Source organism: Leguminivora glycinivorella, chromosome 2 (assembly GCF_023078275.1).
Source record: "Leguminivora glycinivorella isolate SPB_JAAS2020 chromosome 2, LegGlyc_1.1, whole genome shotgun sequence".
Lineage (NCBI taxonomy): Eukaryota > Metazoa > Arthropoda > Insecta > Lepidoptera > Tortricidae > Leguminivora > Leguminivora glycinivorella.
The window spans coordinates 33621574-33642191 of record NC_062972.1 but is presented as its reverse complement, the minus strand read 5'-3'; the positions used below and the strand labels follow the sequence as shown (position 1 = coordinate 33642191).

The 20618-nt window shown below is 39.9% G+C and overlaps 1 protein-coding gene and 2 non-coding genes across 3 annotated transcripts in view; 2 read left to right on the top strand and 1 right to left on the bottom strand.

The window, feature by feature from the left end:
* The window catches only part of LOC125241039 (facilitated trehalose transporter Tret1-like), a 76470-nt gene that overhangs the window by 24375 nt on the left and 31477 nt on the right, over positions 1–20618 (bottom strand). The window contains exon 2 of the mRNA XM_048149321.1: positions 1226–2052. Coding sequence (XP_048005278.1) covers positions 1226–2032 — 807 coding nt within the window. The 5' untranslated portion in view covers positions 2033–2052. The remainder of the gene's footprint in view (positions 1–1225; positions 2053–20618) is intronic.
* Trnag-ucc lies at positions 2313–2384 on the top strand. Its single transcript has one exon. It is a non-coding gene; the product is annotated as a tRNA-Gly (tRNA).
* Positions 2517–2588, top strand: Trnag-ucc. The gene has a single exon. It is a non-coding gene; the product is annotated as a tRNA-Gly (tRNA).

Genomic DNA, 20618 nt, shown 5'->3' with positions numbered 1-20618 from the left:
TACACACATAAGTGAAGTAAAAAGCACCGCTGAAACTTTGCATATTTAGGTGCTGAAATCGCAAAAAAAAAAATTGGCTGGTCCATAGGAATGACGACCGGCATCACAGTACATATTATTATGTATGAAACAGTAAATTTTTTTTTTGGGATTTCAGCATTGGTCCCATGGTAAAAGTTATTCATTATGACCTCAAAATTCACTATGCAGTTTGAATGGTCCTTTTTATTTGTATAGGTTTGACTGCGTCCAGGCAGGCAATTATGGTCGCGCGATAAATTATAAAACATCTGGCCGTCGCTATTGCACTTACCATAGTGCGATAGGGACGGCCTGATGTTTTATCGTCTATCGCGCGACCATGCTACCCGTGAGGTATGTACATACAATAACATCATTATCTGCAGGTCCAAAGGATATATAAATGGCATCTATTCATGAATTTTGGTAAGCCTCCACTTAACGTCATAATCGTCTTGGATACATTAACGTCCACTTTGTATGACGTTACACAACGTCCCTTTTCAGTGACCCTCGGGTCACAACTCAGTAAGCCATTACGGCACAGAGCGGCCTAATATCTGTAATTATACGAACAACCGTCAATAACTGGGGCAAGTCGAAGTCAACAAATTTATAGAATTATTGGCGTACTGTTTCATAATATGGGAAAGATGTTGTTTCAATTTTAAGAAAACAAATTGACGGCGAAAAGCGGTGGTGTCCGAGTGGATTAATTTGACGTCCGATCCGTTGATATTATCTGAAATTTACTGAATACATACATAAATACAATCACGCCTGTTTCCCACAAAGGGGTAGGCAGAGCACATGGAACTACTCAAGTCTTAGTGCCTCTTGGCAATTAAGGGGTTGAAAGAAAATGAAATTGCAGTGACAGGTTGCCAGCCTCTCGCCTACGCCACAATTTAACGCATATCCCATATTCGAATTCCACAACAGCGCGACACCGACGGGAAGAAATGGATGGTGAAATTCTTAATTATCTATTTACTTACGGAATCTCGTTTTAATATTTTCTATGAAGGAAAATATGAAGAAACCCGCATAATTCATGAGTCACGTCACGTCTATAGATTCGAAAGTGTGTGCATGAGTGATCCTTAACCAGCATTGGGCAAACGTAAGGACGCACATGTAAACACTCTTTTGAATGAAATAGAAAGTTTAAAAGCCAATTTATTACAAATAAAAAAGCACTTACCTGAGGAAGATGTCTGGTGCGTCTCACTGGAGTAGCTTCAATCCCTGGAAGTTTCCCTTTCATTACCGGCTCCTCTTCTTTCACCGGCCTCGAAATTGGTATGTTATGCTTCTCAAAATACCCGTTCTGGATCATCTGGTCTAATGACACCTCCAGCTCTCTCACAGGAACCACCTTTCGACCACAAACAGGGTCATCTATAACCATCTTTCTATTACAACCTGATACTTCGGAGAATTTAACATTTTTCTTAACCTCATCAGTGCGTTTCTTAGGCTTCTCTGGAGGATCAGTAGTCCAATATCGTGCGTTTTTCTCAGTCAGTCTTAAAGGCTTGCAAACGGCTACGTTTTTCGCGTTCATTTCGATTTTAGGTTTCCTATTTTCCATTTTAGGTCTAGGTTCGCGTCTAAGTTCAATCGGCTCGTTGCTCATTTCGATGCGTTCTAAGCGTCTTTCTCTTTTTCTATAAGGTTCGTAAGTTTCTCGAGGTCGTCGTCTCTCCTGTTCGATTCTGAAGTCGTAATAATCTTTCTTTCTATGTTGTTGCCGGTCCTCGTAGTACCCGTAGCGTGGAAGGGAGTTGTACTTATCGTAGGTTGTAGGTAGATTTAGGTATTCGGGTCTGATGGGTCGGAATAGGGAGAGGCGGCCTTGCGCTTCGTCGAAGTCTGAATAGATATCTTCGTATACGTATCCGTTTTTCCGGCGGGGTTGTGTTCTGTAGTGTTGGTAGCGGGGCTCCTGTCGTCTTTCATATCGGTAATCCGAGCGGTCGTAGAGCAGTTTTTCCCGGGAGCCGGCCATCTTGTATTATTGGGTCCCGCCTGAAAGTGAAAGTTTATTAATGAGGGTTTTGAAGGTTGGCTTAAGTTCGGTTGTAAAGGAGGGTAAGGCGCTTTAGGTGCGTTAAATTTTTATGTGTTCTTTAACATAAGTTGAAGTAGGTAAGTGTGTTTTTATTGTTCAGCTGTGTACTTAAAGAGTTGTATCTTTATTATATTGCAGGAAAGCCAGCTGTATAAATAACATGTACTTGTCCAAATTTTCAAAAACCTATATATTAATTTTGCCGTGTATATCAGATGCGTTGGTGGTGTAATGGTCAGCATAGTTGCCTTCCAAGCAGTTGATCCGAGTTCGATTCTCGGCCAACGCATATATTTTTAATTTGTAATGAATATTTAATTAACAGGTATTTAGTGTTAGTCGATTGTAACTGAAATTGATATTGTGTGTTCAAGTGGCGTCCATTTGATGTGTATAAATAATTCTACATAGTGAAACAGATGCGTTGGTGGTGTAATGGTCAGCATAGTTGCCTTCCAAGCAGTTGATCCGAGTTCGATTCTCGGCCAACGCATGTTTTTTTAAAACACTTATTTTAATTAAGTACCTACCTACCTTTCGCGTATAATGAATACATTATACGCGAATTAATCCGTTTCCATAGTTTTATTTCATGAGTAACTATCGCGGTAACCGAAGACAATATTAAGTAGGTACCTTTTATTTTTTTAAATTTTCAATGTTTTTTAGTATTGATTAATTCATATTATGAATCGAACATAAGAAACCATCTATGGAAAAGTAATAAATGAATATGAATTCTTGACACTCCGCCTTTGTGTTAGAGGTGTTCAAATAAACACATTTCTCATAATAATTTGTAAACCGTACTAGAGTAAGGCTACGATAAGTTGCTAACAATTTAGCCCCGCATCTGGAAGAGTTCAGTAAACGTCATACTGAATTTCATAGAAGTTTGACGTTCAAAACAACATTGTTGACGGTGCAATGTTGTTTTAAACGTGAGGTTCTCAAAATCGTTGCAAACTTATATTGGACTAACGATAAAATCCACCCAACAACCCAGTAATCGGCGAATAAATCGAGCAACCAAATCGACCAATCGGGCAACCGCCGGAGCTGGCATTCAGCATCCCTATGTATATTCATGGAGAATTAGATTAAAATGCAAAGCAGTGCTAGACGGAATAATATAGACGTAGCTTGTTACTGTATTAGCTGCATAGACTAGGATCTAGTAGTGTAGTGTGCACTGTACGGCACACACACCTTCACGTAATCTGTCTATATTCCGTAGGTTAAGGATCACATGTATATCTGTAATAAATCATACGTTCAACCTACAAGTTGTTTCCATCAACGCTCCTCCTTACATGGCGATCCTGCCAGAATACAAACCTAGAATCTTCTGATCCGTATTATTGGAATCATGCTATCTGGACGTTCGACCACTTCGACGTGACGCAAGACCGCTCGACCAAGTGTGTCTTCCCAGCAAAAATTACCATTTCCTTGCTTGCCATAATAACGCTTTAATCTGTAGCTTATTTGTATGAAGATGCACGCAATACTTGGAACCTTTGATTAGACTAAAGTTTCCTTTGATAAAGTGCCATGCGATTAAATGTAGAGGTTGTAAATAAACTCAGTGCCACGCACAAGAAGACATTGCATATTCTGCATGGTTCATCTACTAGGTAAATGAACTGGTAGCTGGCTTTGAAAGAGCCACAAATTCTGCTTTGAGGAAAAATGTAGAGTCAATTGAAGATATCAGCACTTGTACACATGCAGTAACAAACGCTCAGTCGACTATTAGGATGAGTGTAGGTACGTATTTACGCACATTTTCTAAATATTACAGACGGCAGGAAACTATGTACTAGAGTTTAGCTAGATACTTTTAAGAAAGGATATATGTACTAGAGTTTAGGTAATTACATGCATGGCAAAAAGTTTCTAAAGAAACCTTCAACATCAACCCCTTAATCCCCGAATAAACATCACGCGTCTGGCACAAGCACAACACAGCGCTTATAAAAGACACGTGCCAAGTCGCATCTGCCGCTATTGATTAGGCGGATACACGAGACACTGTAACAGAGACTGCGGTTTTAAATTAGGAAGCCGCTTTATCCACAGAGAAAACACCCTTTAGTACCGTATTGTAACTAAAAATTGGTATCCAGCTTGGAAACTGGAAAAAAACCCCAATTCGTAACTGGCTTCAAATTGGAACGCCCATTACCGATTTGTAACCTCGTTGGGTAACCGGCTTCGAAACAAGAAAAAAATTCCCGTGTTGTAACTGGTTACAAAATGAGACTAAATCATTACCGATTCGTAGCTATGGTTGGTAACCAGCTTCCAAACGGAAAAGAAATATCCCTTATTGTAACTGGTTACAAAATGGGATTTTTATTGCCGTCATGAATCCATGATGTTTTCGAATAATAAATAAATAAATAAATAATAAATATTTGGGACACCTTACACAGACCAACTTAGCCCCAAACTAAGCAAAGCTTGTACTATGAATGCTAAGCGACGATATACATACTTAAATAGATAAATACATACTTATATACATAGAAAACATCCATGACTCAGGAACAAATATCTGTGCTCATCACACAAATAAATGCCCTTACCGGGATTCGAACCCAGGACCGCGGCTCAGCAGGCAGGGTCACTACCGACTGAGCCAGACCGGTCATAATGCTGACATTGAGTAGTTTTTTAGGGGCTCCGTAGTCAAGTAGGTTGACTAGGAACCCTTATAAGTAGTTTCACTCTGTCCGTCTGTCCGTATGTACACCGTCCTAGCTTCGATTTGGTAGAAACTCCGATCAATAATTCGGACCCAATACGTAACCAGCTACAAACAGGGAATTTTGATTCCCAATTTGTAGTCAGTTACAAAACTTAGTTACCAAACGGTACTACTCTGGCCCCATACGTAACCGGCTACAAAATGGGAATCAAGATTCCCGGTTCGTAGCCGGTTACGAAATTTTGGCTACCAAACGGTACTAACCCGAAAACACAGTATATAACAGAACCTTCTTCAGCCGTGACACGTCACACACGTCACGCGTCAAAATATACTACACAACACATACCAAGTCACATCGGCCGCTATTTATTAGGCGGATAGGTACACGATAACATGAGACCTTGTAACAGCCACTGGGGTTTTAAATTAGGAAGCCGCTTTATCCACAGAGAAAACATAGTAGTATATGACAGACCCTTCTTCAGCCGTGACACGACACACACGTCAAAATATACTACACAAAATTGTTTGACTTGCACGTTATCTATTCGCGGATTAGCAAAGGAATGTTCTAGTTTTTGTAAGCGACTGCCATCTGACCTTCCAACCCGAAGGGTAAACTAGACCTTATTGGAATTAGTCCGGTTTCCTCACGATGTTTTCCTTCACCGAAAAACGACTGGCAAATATCAAATGACATTTCGCACATAAATTCCGAAAAGCTCATTGGTGCGAGCCGGAGTACGAACCCGCGACCTCCGGAACGAAAGTCGCACGTACTTACCGCTAGGCTACTAGCGCTTATTGCCATGATACGACACAGTGTATATAAAATGTAAGGTAAGACACACGCTTCTTTAGCTGAGATACCACACAAAGATATAAGTATATACGGCACGACACGTGGTAACTTACCGCTGCCCTCAGTACAATTAGTCTATAGTAGCAGGCAACTTAATTTTTCGCCGACATCAAAAATAAGCACTAACACATACCTTAGAATTCAGTTTTTTTTTTTTTACTAACAAATATTATGAGTGTAACTTGCTCGAAATAAATGATTTATTATTATAAAAATGATGTAATCAATATTATCGCATTTATTAGGTTCAATATTAAGTTCTAAAGTTTCTAAAAGTCTTACAAATCATCGCCCACTTCTTCAGCATTAATAAATATCTGTTTCGTTCTTTAATTAAATCCCCAATTACGTTTCAAGCACCATTTGTTACAAATCCTGCAAATTAGTAGAATCAGGGGGGTTACCATGACTTGCCATGACATACTAAAGACGTTCAGTTTAAGTTGAGAGAAAGGGACACAGCTATAGCAGTTACATAGCTTCGTCCCTCTCTCTCAACCTAAACTGAACGGCTTTAGCACGTCATGGTAACCCCCCAGGACGCGCAAAGATTATAAAAGTAGAAAAGTTGGAAGCTGAGCTCGACGGAGGAAACAACAGATATAGGAAGGAGGGAGATCGGACGTGCTGGACGATTTGTATTGAAAATATTTTTAAAATTAAATATACCTAAATATAAAATAAACATAAATATTGCGGGAAGCCTTACACAGATCAACCTAGCCCCAAACTAAGCAAAGCTTGTACTATGGCTTGTATATGCTAGGCGACGATATACATACGGTATATGTATACATAGAAAACATTCATGGCTCAGGAACAAATATCTGTGTTCATCGCACAAATAAATGCCCTTACCGGGATTCAAACCTGGAGTCCCAGAACCGTGGCTTAGCAGGCTAGGTCACTACTGACTATGCCAGACCGGTCGTCAAGAGTCATCAAATTAAGTAAAGGAAAAATGTAAAAATTCACACCTCCGGCAGGACTCGAACCTATACGGCTTTGCCGGATCCGTCTCTATGACCAAGTTAGCCACGGAGACCTGTTGCATGCGTGCGAATTTTTCCATGCCTTCCCTCAATTCCCAAACTCCTTATGGTGGCGTTTAGCGACGTATGAAGAATTTATCTCGAAATTTAGCCTCTTTTTTGTCATCAACGGCCGGTAGTCCACGTGCTCTTGTAAAATCTAGCTATCAATTTACATGTGCTAACTCACCTGTGCTAACTTACCGTACCAAAATCGCTATAATTAATATTAGCTCATATCACCTTGACACTGGCGAAATAGTCCCAATAATGGACTGAAGCCATTTAATTTAAAAAAAAAACTAACTGTATAAGTGAATACTCAATACTCAACTCTGCGACACGTCCGCCGTCGGTTTGTCCGCTCTCTAGTATTATAATGCTCTGAGGAGCAAACAAATCGCATTAGTCGCGTGTCTGCGTCGGCCCTTATTTTAATTCGGATTTCTGGAATTCCTGGATCCTAGATTCTAGGACATGAAGGGACAATTTGCAGATTCTGAATTTTGCCTGGCATTTAGTTTACGCACTAGTGCGTTGATTTGTAATTTTATCACGTAGCCGTGTAATTTGAGAAACACATACGATCGGATTCGAAGAATACTTAAAATAAGAGGTCACACCGAGACGACAGTGATCTTTGTCAGATCTATTGTCAGAATAAATGTCACATTTAGAACTGACAGATCAATATCGACTCGATATCTTATAAACATTATTCCAATCGGGTGGATAGCCACTGAAATAAAATTGAAGCTCTGAATTTAAAATGACATTCAAGCAATCATATAACACAAATGTAGATATAGCCAGTTCAAAAATCCTATGTAATTAAAGAGTGTAAAGACCTTTCTAGCAAACCCAACCAGCTGAAACGAAACCGCCGGTAGATAAACATTCGTTACATTTCAAAAGACACCGGAAAAACCACCGTAACAATTCCATTGTACAAGAAAATAGAATAAAATATCTGAGAGCGTTCCAGTCAATTTGTACCCGAGGGAGCGCATAACTCAATATCTATCTCTTTCCTACATGGGCTTTTAGGGATCAGCGGTCTCACTCGGGTAATCTAATAGACGGGAATGACGCCTGTCTTTTATGCGGCCCTGGTACATCAAATTTGTTTTAAGGAGAGAGACGATCAATTTGGCTGTATTGTGGAGGGCTGAGGGAATTTCAGAGAGTTATCCGGATTTGGATGATGACAGCCGTATGAATGTATTGTGAAGTTTATAAAGTAACGCAAGTTTGAAACGTTGTTATGGAACTTTGTAATGGGGCTACTTTGTCCTAATGGAATACAATTTCATTTAGGAAACCCCGAACAAAATTAAGGATGCGATGAGTTTTTAGGTCAGTAGGCTTCGCGGTGTTTGAGTTTTCACAGCTAAGGTGTTCCCACACATAAGAAAAATAACTCATTTTTAACCCCCGACGCAAAAACGACGGGGTGTTATAAGTTTGACGTGTCTGTCTGTCTGTCTGTGGCATCGTAGCTCCCGAACGGATGAACCGATCTAGATTTAGTTTTTTTTGTGTGAAAGTTGAGTTAGTCTGCCGGCGTATCATGCTTCTAATTTTATCACTTATCCACGTGGATAAAGCATCCGTCACGCTTTAGCAAGTATGTCAGTGTGAGAGTGACAGTTGTCTTATCCGCGTGGATAAGTGATAAAATTGGATGCATGATAGACCGGCTGGAGTGTTCTTAGCCATGTTTTATGATAATCGGTCTACTATGTCGCGGTCGGGGATTTTTTCAAAATTTTAATTTTGTGGTTAGGTTATGTTATTGCTCAGTTTATTTGAGGGAAATCACCTTAAAAATGAATACGGAAACAAGGCAGTACTTTAAAACCTTAAAGCATGCGCTAAAATAGTTATTTGTTATACAAGGGGGCAAAGTTGTAAGTATTTTAACGCCGAGTGTGGAATTGAAAGTGAAGCGAGTGGTTCGAGAATAGAATCCTGAACTTGCGAGTTTTTTAACACACGAGAAGTAAAATACATTTGCACCCGAGTGTAACACAAAACTTTTCCCCTCACTATAGCGAGGAAACTACAACGCAAAAAACTGCGTTTATCACTGCTTCCAGTAGTTCCACAGGTGGTAAATCATCTTTATTACTAGATTCACCTACTTTTATCAATTTTAATGCAGTTATTTTGACTTTATTCAAGGTCAAATTACTTTACCCACTAGTGGATAAAATGCGTTTTTACCCGCTGGTATTAAAGGACAAACCACGTGTTTCCGAGCTAGTGAGGGGAAAAATTATTTGGTTACTTCGTTCCCTCTAAACTATAACCATACTAGCTTTTACTCGCGGCTCCGCTTAGCGTTAAATACAAAATTAGCAAAATGCTCCATACAAACTTCCACCCCCATTTTAGGGAAGTGGGGGATTAGAAAGAGACGAAAAGTAGCCACTCTTCATCCCTTCAACTACTCGTAACGCCACTTAAAAAATCACGTCAATTCGTCGCTCCGTTTTGCCGTGAATGACGAACAAACAAACTGACACACTCATTTTCCCATTTATAATACTAATTATGGATGTAAATTGTGTGATTGTACAAGAAAGTTTACGTAATTGTACATGCAAGATAATCAGTTGAACACCGAAATTGCGCAATAAATTCCCACAAACACCACGAAATTAAATCAAACAGAAAGCTGAGTCCAATTTCATAATCAGCTGAGTAAATGCGATCACCGGCACCGCTGAAATAACAGATCACCCTAAATTGCGGAGCCTGCGAGCTTCCTTCTCCATCATATATATCTAAGCAGCCGTGATTCTCAAAATATCTGCTGCGAATGCACAAACGCTCACGAAATGCTCACGAAACGAAACGGTCGTAGATATCTATCTCTATCGCTCTTGCGTATTGGCGCGACAGAGCCAGACTACTTCGGTTTCCCTGAAAACCAGCGCCATGGCTAATACCAATTAGCTATTGGCATAATAATATGCTGAGTGGTATCCTTTTTGGTGACTTTAGTTTAAGATGTATATAGATTAAGGCTATTGTTTTTTACTTGCATATTTTCAGCAAATAAACGTTTTCTATTCTATTCTATTCTTTTCTATACCTTTCGCGGCGTTTTGTTTTCGTTCTGCGTCGTCATCTCTGGGAGACGAAGACATGCTGCGCCGACCCCAAATAATTGGGATAAGAGCATGCGAATGAGGAATAACAATATAACCACAGCATAATAATAGTACAAATATAACCTACGTGTTTTGGCCCGTTCTGCTTCAATTGAGATAAGTATTTGTATCGGGCTATTGGGCTATTATTGTTTGAAACTCGTACTAGGTATTTGGGAAGGTGGAATACAAACAGTTTGGATATTCGTTTGGAACGAGGGTTTGATAGCTGTTATACTCGTAGGCAAAAGGTCAATGAGGAATAATTTGGAATCTTAAGCTGTAAAGTTTTGTAAAAAGTACCTATTTTCAGACTTGCCCTCCTGCAAAGGTAATTCCATTTCTTGAATTTTTCTTATTATAAGGACTTAATTTACCTACGTGAGAAAAAGAGATTCAAGAAATGGAATTACCTTTGCAGGATGGCAAGTCCGAAAATATGTACTTTTTACAAAACTTTACAGCTTAAGATTCCAAAATCTGGAAAAACTCATGATTCATATCATCCAAATCATCATCATTTATCATCTAAAATAATTATTTAAAAGTCTATTCTTCCAACATACATAAAAGTCTTCGTCATCATACTTTGCCCCACACAATGATAAAATTAAAATGCAACTTTAGTTGAGATTTTTTATATTTAGTTTTAGCATTAATTTTAGTTTTTGTTGTGGTACCATATTTATATTTATTGTTTTACTAATAGTTGTACTATCTTTCTTAATAAAATGCAACTTTTCGTTTATCACTGCTTCCAGTAGTTCCACAGGTGTTAAATCATCTTTATTACTAGATTCACCTACTTTTATCAATTTTAAAGCAGTTAATTTGACTTTATTCAAGGTCAAATTACTTTACCCACTTGTGGATAAAATGCGTTTTTACCGGCTGGTATTAAAGGACAAAACACGTGTTTCCGAGCTAGTGAGGGGAAAATATTATTATCATCCTCTTTATAGGAAATCCTTCCATTTTGAGTTCATCACGAATTCCACGGTCGCCTTTACGAGCCGCGCATAGTTTTACGACAGACTGACAAGTTTACTGCCGAGTGCTAATGCCACGCTCGTACGAGACAGGGGAATGAACATTGTTTCTTTTTTTTTATGGGATAGGAGGCAAACGAGCAGACAGGTTGCCTGATGGTAAGCGATCACCGGCACCCATGGACACCCGAAACACCAGAGAAGTGTTGAAGGTGCGTGGCCGGCCTTTAAGATGGGTGTACGCTCTTTTCTTGAAGATTTGAAGGTCGCATCGGTCCGGAAATACCGCAGGCGACAATTCATTCCACAGTTTAGCTGTTTGTTTAGTTTCTCCTTTTACTTATGTAGAAATTTCTTTTTCAAAGGAAGTGGGGAAACATAATTTCAGTACAAGGAACTACAGTTTTTAAATATTTTGAAATTAAAGGATAAATAGAAAAATTCACACCGGCAGGACTCGAACCTGCGACCTCTGGCTTTGCTGGAGCCAGCTTTAATTTAAAAATATGTAATATCGCTCGCAGACGTTTCTGCATGATAAAAAACAAATTTACAGTTTTTAAATTTTCTATTCTGTGGTACCTAATCTGCCTACCCTATGTTATAGGAGAAAATGGGATCATACATTTTTTAAACATTTTTCGATCCATTTCGTCATACAAAGTTTGTGTAAAATAAAGTTCTAAAAAAAGTCTTTAAAATAAATCAGGAATATCAGGAAACCTAGATATCATTGAAAAAGGTCCAAGATTGTCATCCCATTATAATTTTTCAAAGGTTTTATGTGACGGAAACAGAAGGGAAGAAACAAAAAAGTTCTTACGAAAATTTATGAACGCTTTCATATCGCAACACTTCAGATAAGTAAAGTGATACCTACATAACCTCAAGTTCTAGATAGTAAGAAAGTACCTACTTACATACTCAGTTTCATAGATACGTAGGTACCTAACCAGAGTCCCTTGACCTTGGGAAAATGTGCGAGATAAGGGCCGATATAAAAATAGTTTCCGAGAGGCCTTTTCAGGGAAGAGAGTGTGTAAGGGTTTAGTGGCCTCTGTTGCTACCGTTTTATCGTGTGTTATAACCGATTAAAAAAAAGGAGAAGGTCAAAGTATTACTTAGAGTCTTGGAAAATTATGAACGAACGTCTGGCCTAGCGCGTAGTGACCCTGTCTGCTAAGCCGCGGTCCCGAGTTCGAATCCCGGTAAGGGCTATATTTGTGTGATGAGCACAGTTATTTGTTCCTGAGTCATGGATGTTTTCTATGTAGTTATCTATTTAAGTAACTATATCGTCGGCTAGCACCCGTAGTATACAAGCTGTGCTTAGTTTGGGGCTAAGTTGATCTGTGTAAGGTGTCCCCCATTATTTATTTATTTATACACTACCTTAATTTATGTACGTGTGTTAATTAATAATCAAACCTCGGTTGAGCTACAAGTAGGGAGGGATAAATTAAATTCGAGTTTTAAATTGGCACGGAACTTTCGAGAAGAGAGCCAAAAAAAAGTCATCAAAAATATGCAAAAAAAAATAGCAGTATCCTTATCATACCTAGACAAGAGGTGTTTAGTCAGTAGTTCCTTTTGAGCTAGTCTAGACACAACACAACATAACCCAATTGCTGTAGCGGGGCTAATAAAATGAGGCGGCCGCATTGCGGTACGTCGATAAATTTGCAGCTCCTCCAGATGGCGACACTCATTGTAATTGCCAATAACTTTGATATATCAGGCTAGAGAAGTCCAGAAGGGCACAAGCTTCCTCTCATGAAGTAGAGGGCTATAAGTCCACATTATCCCCATGCGTTTGACTGTCTGACGTAGGTACAGTCACTGCAATAGTATGTTATTCTTCGAAGGTCGCAAAAATATGTGGCACACTCTTAAGGCTCTACTCTACACATAAAACCGTGTCAGATATCTACGGCCTTCGAAGAGTAAATAATGTGTTATTGCTGGTGACTGTATGAAGTTTTTGCTCACTCTTTTGGTGAGACTGTGTTGAGTATCAAATATATGGAAAGTCTTCTTGTTTCCAAAAACACTAGTACGGATCCCGGATTAAGGATTTCGTCTTTCACAAGTAGGTGAAAAAATTAAAAATGTTTATTGAGGTAACAGAAAAATCGTTAAAATTACAACTGGCGCCGTAGCCGAATGGCGTTTTAGCGACGCAAAACGAAAACGAAACGCAGCGAAAGGTAGTCTGGCTCTGTCGCGCCAATACGCAAGAGCGATAGAGATAGATATCGACGAGCGTTTCGTTTCGTGAGCGTCTCGTGAGCGTTTGTGCCATTCGGCTACGCACGCTGGGCTGGTGCCTCTTTTTAAGCATATACTTACGACACTTGTGTCAAGACTAAGAGACACCGCTTTTCCGTATGTAAATTATTGAACCTTTCCATATAGTTTCCTTAGTAGCTGCTACTATAGCAACTATATTTGGCATCTGCATAACAGCAGTACCCTACCGCTAATGGTTTTGGCGAGAGTCGAACTCGCTGCGGCCAGTTGCGTCGCAGGTCGCAGCTGCAATGCGTCAGCATCATTGCTGAATAATACTTTAGCAAACTACCATTTATTACCAATTAGAAGGCAAATTAGAGCTGAGAACATCTGGAACACTAGAGAGGTTGAAATGTGATACCACAATTTAATACTATAGTATTTAGGCACCTCTAACACTGGCGATCAAATATATGAAAGAGGCGCGTTCCTAGCACAGTCTAAGCTCGTGTAGGTGAACGCGTACTATGCTTGTATGAGTGAAATATGACAGGTCGACTGTTCGCGTTTTTGATAGGCGGTAACTGTGAGGTAACCGGGGTGGCGGGACTTTCTGCGGGGAGCGGGAGTGGCCGTACTGTACGATAGAACTCATTATTATACTGTGGTTTAGGTAAGAAGTTTCTACAGTTTATAGTTCAGGAAATGGAGAGACGTAGTAATGCTAAAAATTTGACAGTGTAGAAGGATACGGTAAAGTGGAAACTAAAGGTACAGAAAGAGAACAATCACCAAAAAAAATGTTTCTAAGGTAGGTAAATTTTAGGTTTTTCCTACTCAGAATCACGAGCCCTTTCGATCTAGGACAAAAAACAAGAGACAAAAAAATGGTCCCAAAATTTTCTATTATTTTGCATACTTTCCAAGTTTCCACTTTGTAACCGCTGTACAAAGTGTTTGAAAAATGGTAGTGAAGTGGAAAAAATTAATTTGGGACGCTTAAGGGCTCGTAATTCTGATTAGGAAAAACATTAAATTTGCCTATTTTAGAACAAAAAGTTTTTGAATCTTTTTTCGCGAAAATGCCCAGATCCCATCACCATGTGGGATACAAAAGACAGAGATAGAACAGTTGGTTCTTTAGATATCAACTGTGCAAACTTCTATACAGCCCCCGTAGCCGAATGGCGATCAAGACTCGAATCTGCGACGCGAAACGCCACCGAAACGCCGCAGAAAGGTAGTCTGGCTCTGTCGCGCCAATACACAAGAGTGATAGAGATAGATAGCTACGAAAGAGATATTATCGTGAGCGTTTGTGCATACGGCTACGCACATTGAGCAGTAAAATATCTGAAGAAACAGTTGAAGGCTGTCAGCCATAATATGAGTGTTGAAGATGGATGTGGTCGTGCAAACAAATTAAACTGAAGACGAATATTTAAATGCAAATACGGAACAAATTGTTAACATTTTTAAAGGCTGAATACAGTTAAAAATATTTGAGCAGTCGTTAAACAACAAATAACAACGGACGCGTGTAGTCGTTACCCGCGTCCGGCCGCCATGGCATTGTCGGCCATCGCGGAAATACAACTCTTATCGCTATTATACTTCATTTTGCAGTTGGAAAATGTTGCAAATGTAAATTATGTATCAAAAACCATCAGATACCATTACAAACTAAAGACGGTTAACTAATCAATCAGAAAATATTAAAGCATAAAAGAAACGCGTAGCTCAGATTTCCCAAAATATTAATGTGTTAGTTATACAAATCTAAGCAAATAGAGATAAGCTCGCCTTTGTATCTCTATTCCTACAAATTGTGTATAAACTGTTGTACATAATAAAGTGATTACTACTACTACTACTACTACTACAAATAGGAACTACATGTGTTTCAAGTGTAAGTTATTCATGAAAAAAAAAAGAAATAAAATCACGGTAGCCTAGGGTTAAAACCGAAATAAATTACACATATGAAAGAAAAAGTGACCAAGACCTCCAGTGCCTGAGGCTGGAATCGAACCAGCGTACCCTGCAATCGCGGCAGATGCCTATTTCCGCTCGGCCACCCAGGTCACAGCTGCTGAGGTCGAAATTAAATTATCTCTCATATGAGTAATCTATACAAGGACTCGTAGCGCCCTCTGACCATCCCTAGGGTAGAACGGTATGGTTCTTGCCCCCCATGTAGAATATAATTTGACTTGTGTTCATTAGAATAGCCTAGGGTTAGTAAGGGTTGGTTTTAATTTTAAAAATTATGATACTTGTACTTAATATAATGAAGTCTAACCATGAGACTGGCTTAAAGGATAAATAGCGTACCGCAGGGGAGACCGGGGCTAGTTGATTAGGTTAATGACTAACTATTAAAAAATTGGGAGGTGACGGACTTTTGTACCTCAGTTTTTGGCTCAATTTTTTAATAGTTAGTCAACCTACCCCTACCCCTATAGTCAACAAGCCCCGGTGTCCCCTACTAGAGATAATGATGAACCTAACATCTAAAAAATGCTGCTGTAAATCAAACACGATGCAAAGATAATGTCAAAAAGTTCTTCCATATTTGTCTTCAAACGAATTGCTCTCGACAAGCACTTAGCGCCCTCTAGCTAACTTGTCTTGGTCAAGTAATGGCTAAAACACACAACGGCGCTATGAGAAAGTAGTTAATTTTACCCTTCTTGACATTTGGAAGTGCAAGTTTCGTAATGAGCCCAAAGCGACACATTCTTTACAGCGTTAGTGTAAGTTTTTTATTTTTCGAAAAAAAAAATGAATTTTATGCATATGTGTGTGCAGTAAGCACAAAAAAATATTTCAGGTATTTTTTAACACTTGTATTTTTATAATCCCTGAGATGGTCTTAATTTAAATGCTTGAATTAGTAAAATTTTATATAGATCTATGATGAATGTTGCTCATATAATCTATAACTAGTTTTTGTTAAATTATTGAATTAATTGAAGAGTTTAAAACCAATACACTTTTTAATATATAAAGGTCCAAAAAAGTTTTTAAAATTGCATTTTTTTTACATAAACATCAGATCAATCGAGAAATTTCATATTTTGGAGGAATTTACCTAAATGTTTTTTTTTTTTTAATTTTAACACAACCGCATATCTGTGTACCGTCGTACTTCCATATCGCGACCGCAGAAATCTCGAACACCCTGAAACCGGAGCCGTGACCTACTGGAACTGAAACTAGGCCTGTTCGCAAATACGGATAACAGTCGCCCCCGGCTCCGTTCCGCACAATAAAACAAACGACTGAATTTTAATGGCGAAATGTTTTTCGTCTCCATTCAAGCATATTAACACGCTTTTATTAGGTCGTCGTGTATGTAACTAACTATGTAATGGAATCTGCAGAGGCTAATTTAACCATCTTCCAAGGATCGTAGCGTAATGAAAATTGGCAGCTATATGTAGTTCCGATGACAATACAATAATATGGTACTGTTGAGCTGATCTGATGATGGAGTCGGAAGATATGAACTGGAACTACATGATGGAACATCGTATCATAGCCGTTTTTGGGTTTCTTAGAAAAGTCTTGTAATGAACTTTGACTACAATTAGGTTTCAAGGTCTGATGATGAAGCCGAAAGATATGAACAGGAACTACATGATGGAACATCGCATCATAGCTGTTTTTGGGTTTCTTAGAAAAGTCTTGTAATGAACTTTGACTACGATTAGGTTTCAAGGTCTGATGATGGAGCCGGAAGATATGAACTGGAACTACATGATGGAACATCGTATCATAGCTGTTTTTGGGCTTCTTAGGAAAGTCTTGTAATGAACTTTGACTACAATTAGGTTTCAAGGTCTGATGATGGAGCCGGAAGATATGAGCTGGAACTACATGATGGAACATCGTATCATAGCTGTTTTTGGGCTGCTTAGAAAAGTCTTGTAATGAACTATGACTACGATTAGGTTTCAAGGCCTGATGATGGTGCCGGAAGATAAGAACAGAAAAATGGGGGGGGGGGGGGGCTCGAGGGGGAAGCATGAAAGAAAGATCAACGCAGTATTTAAAAAAAGTTGGGTTAGCGTTTTCTTGCGACCTTTCAGAGCAAACAAAGGGGGGCTCGGGGGGCGAAGCCCCCCGCAAGAAAGAAAGATAAACGTTGTATTTAAAATAAGTTGGGTTAAGGTTTTCTTGTGATCCTTAGAGCAAAGAAAAGGGGGGCTCGGGGGGCGAAGCCCCCCGCATGAAAGAAAGATCAACGTAGTATTTAAAATAATTAGGGATAGCGTTTTCTTGTAACCTTTCAGAGCAAACAAAGGGGGGCTCGGGGGCGAAGCCCCCCGCATAAAAGGAAGATCAACGTTGTATTTAAGATAAGTTGGGTTAACGTTTTCTTGTGACCTTTAAGAGCAAAAAAAGGGGGGCTCGGGGGGCGAAGCCCCCGCATAAAAGAAAGATTAACGTAGTATTTAAAATAAGTTGGGTTAGCGTTTTCTTGTGACCTTTAAGAGCAAACAAAGGTGGGCTCGAGGGGCGAAGCCCCCGCATAAAATAAAGATTAACGTAGTATTTAAAATAAGTTGGGTTAGCGTTTTCTTGTGACCTTTAAGAGCAAACAAAGGGGGGCTGAGAGGGCGAAGCCCCCCGCATAAAAGAAAGATTAACGTAGTATTTAAAATAAGTTGGGTAAACGTTTTCTTGTGACCTTTCAGAGTAAACAAAGGGGGGCTCGGGGGGCGAAGCCCCCCGTATAAAAGAAAGATCAACGTTGTATTTAAAATAAGTTGGGTTAGCGTTTTCTTGTGACCTTTAAGAGCAAACAAAGGGGGCTCGGGGGCGAAGCCCCCGCATGAAAGAAAGATCAACGTAGTATTTAGAATAAATTGGTTTAGCGTTTTCTTGTGACCTTTAAGAGCAAACAAAGTGGGGCTCGGGGGGCCAAGCCCCCCGCATGAAATAAAGATCAACGTAGTATTTAAGATAAGTTGGGTTAGCGTTTTCTTGTAACCTTTAAGAGCAAACAAAGGGGGGCTCGGGGGGCGAAGCCCTCCGCATGAAAGAAAGATCAACGTAGTATTTAGAATAAGTTGGGTAGCGTTTTCTTGTGACCTTTAAGAGCAAACAAAGGGGGGCTCGGGGGCGAAGCCCCCGCATGAAAGAAAGATCAATGTAGTATTTTAGATCAGTTGGGTTAGCGTTTTCTTGTGACCTTTAAGAGCAAACAAAGGGGGCTCGGGGGGCGAAGCCCCTCGCATAAAAGAAAGATTAACGTAGTATTTAAAATAAGTTGGGTTAGCGTTTTCTTGTGACATTTCAGAGCAAACAAAGGGGGGCTCGGAGGGCGAAGCCCCCCGCATAAAAGAAAGATCAACGTTGTATTTAAGATAAGTTGGGTTAGCGTTTTCTTGTGAGCTTTAAGAGCAAACAAAGGGGGCTCGGGGGGCGAAGCCCCCCGCATGAAAGAAAGATCAATGTAGTATTTTAGATCAGTTGGGTTAGCGTTTTCTTGTGAGCTTTAAGAGCAAACAAAGGGGGGCTCGGAGGGCGAAGCCCCCCGCATAAAAGAAAGATTAACGTAGTATTTTAAATAAGTTGGGTAAGCGTTTTCTTGTGACCTTTCAGAGCAAACAAAGGGGGGCTCGGGGGGCGAAGCCCCCGCATAAAAGAAAGATTAACGTAGTATTTAAAATAAGTTGGGTTAGCGTTTTCTTGTGACCTTTAAGAGCAAACGAAGGGGGGCTCGGGGGGCGAAGCCCCCGCATAAAATAAAGATTAATGTAGTCATTTGAAATGAGTTGGGTTAGCGTTTTCTTGTGACCTTTTAGAGCAAACAAAGGGGGGCTTGGAGGGCGAAGCCCCCCGCATAAAAGAAAGATTAACGTAGTATTTTAAATAAGTTGGGTAAGCGTTTTCTTGTGACCTTTCAGAGTAAACAAAGGGGGCTCGGGGGCGAAGCCCCCGCATAAAATAAAGATCAACGTAGTATTTAAGATAAGTTGGGTTAGCGTTTTCTTGTGACCTTTAAGAGCAAACAAAGGGGGGCTCGGGGGCGAAGCCCCCGCATGAAAGAAAGATCAACGTAGTATTTAGAATAAGTTGGGTTAGCGTTTTCTTGTGACCTTTAAGAGCAAACAAGGGGGGCTCGGGGGCGAAGCCCCCGCATGAAAGAAAGATCAACGTAGTATTTAAGATCAGTTGGGTTAGCGTTTTCTTGTGAGCTTTAAGAGCAAACAAAGGGGGGCTCGGGGGGCGAAGCCCCCCGCATGAAAGAAAGATCTATGTAGTATTTTAGATCAGTTGGGTTAGCGTTTTCTTGTGACCTTTAAGAGCAAACAAAGGGGGGCTCGGGGGGCGAAGCCCCCCGCATAAAAGAAAGATCAACGTTGTATTTAAAATAAGTTGGGTTAAGGTTTTCTTGTGACCTTTAAGATCAAACAAAGGGGGCTCGGGGGGCGAAGCCCCCCGCATAAAAGAAAAATCAACGTTGTATTTAAAATAAGTTGGGTTAGCGTTTTCTTCCGGGAGCCGGAAAACCTAGAGAAACGCATTATGGTTGGCATGGTGGATGGAGGACGGGGAAGTGGCCATCCACCGACCCGCTGGGTGGACAGCGTTAAGAAGGCCTGCCAGGGTTTAACACAGGCGCCTATTATGAGGACTGCAGAAGACCGTGCGGAGTGGAGAGCTTTGGTGCGAAAAATAACGACCTCATGTGGTCGCGACCCTCAGCCATGAGGAACCGAGGAAGAAGAAGCGTTTTCTTGTGACCCTTAAGGGCAAACAAAGGGGGGCTCGGGGGGCGAAGCCCCCCGCATGAAAGAAAGATCAACGTAGTATTTAAGATCAGTTGGGTTAGCGTTTTCTTGTGACCTTTAAGAGCAAACAAAGGGGGGCTCGGGGGGCGAAGCCCCCCGCATAAAAGAAAGATCATCGTTGTATTTAAGATAAGTTGGGTTAGCGTTTTCTTGTGACCTTTAAGAGCAAACAAAGGGGGCTCGGGGGGCGAAACCCCCCGCATAAAAGAAAGATCAACGTAGTATTTAAGATAAGTTGGGTTAGCGTTTTCTTGTGACCTTTCAGAGCAAACAAAGGGGGACTCGGGGGGCGAAGCCATCCGCATAAAAGAAAGATCAACGTTGTATTTAAAATAATTTGGGTAATGGTGTTCCTGTGACCCTTAAGAGCAAATAAAGGGGGTCTATCTTTTACGGATAACTTACTAGGTATAAACATTTTTATGATAATACCGTAATAAGAAGGTAGCCGCTGGTTATTATTAAGTAGCAATTAGCAATAAGTACACGTTAAGCCACAAATGGCATGTAAAATCCGCCTACTTGAAATAAATGTATAAATGTTAAAAGTATTTCATTATTAATGACTAAAAAGTATAAAATAAATTAATAGTTTAAAAAACACTATAAAACACGCTTTTATAAATGCACGTAAAAGCCAAAAATAAATTATGGATCGTTCAAGTTGTCTCTATTTGTGAGCTGAAGTTTAAAAACTATATGCTTTTAATTATAATATTTGATTGTAAA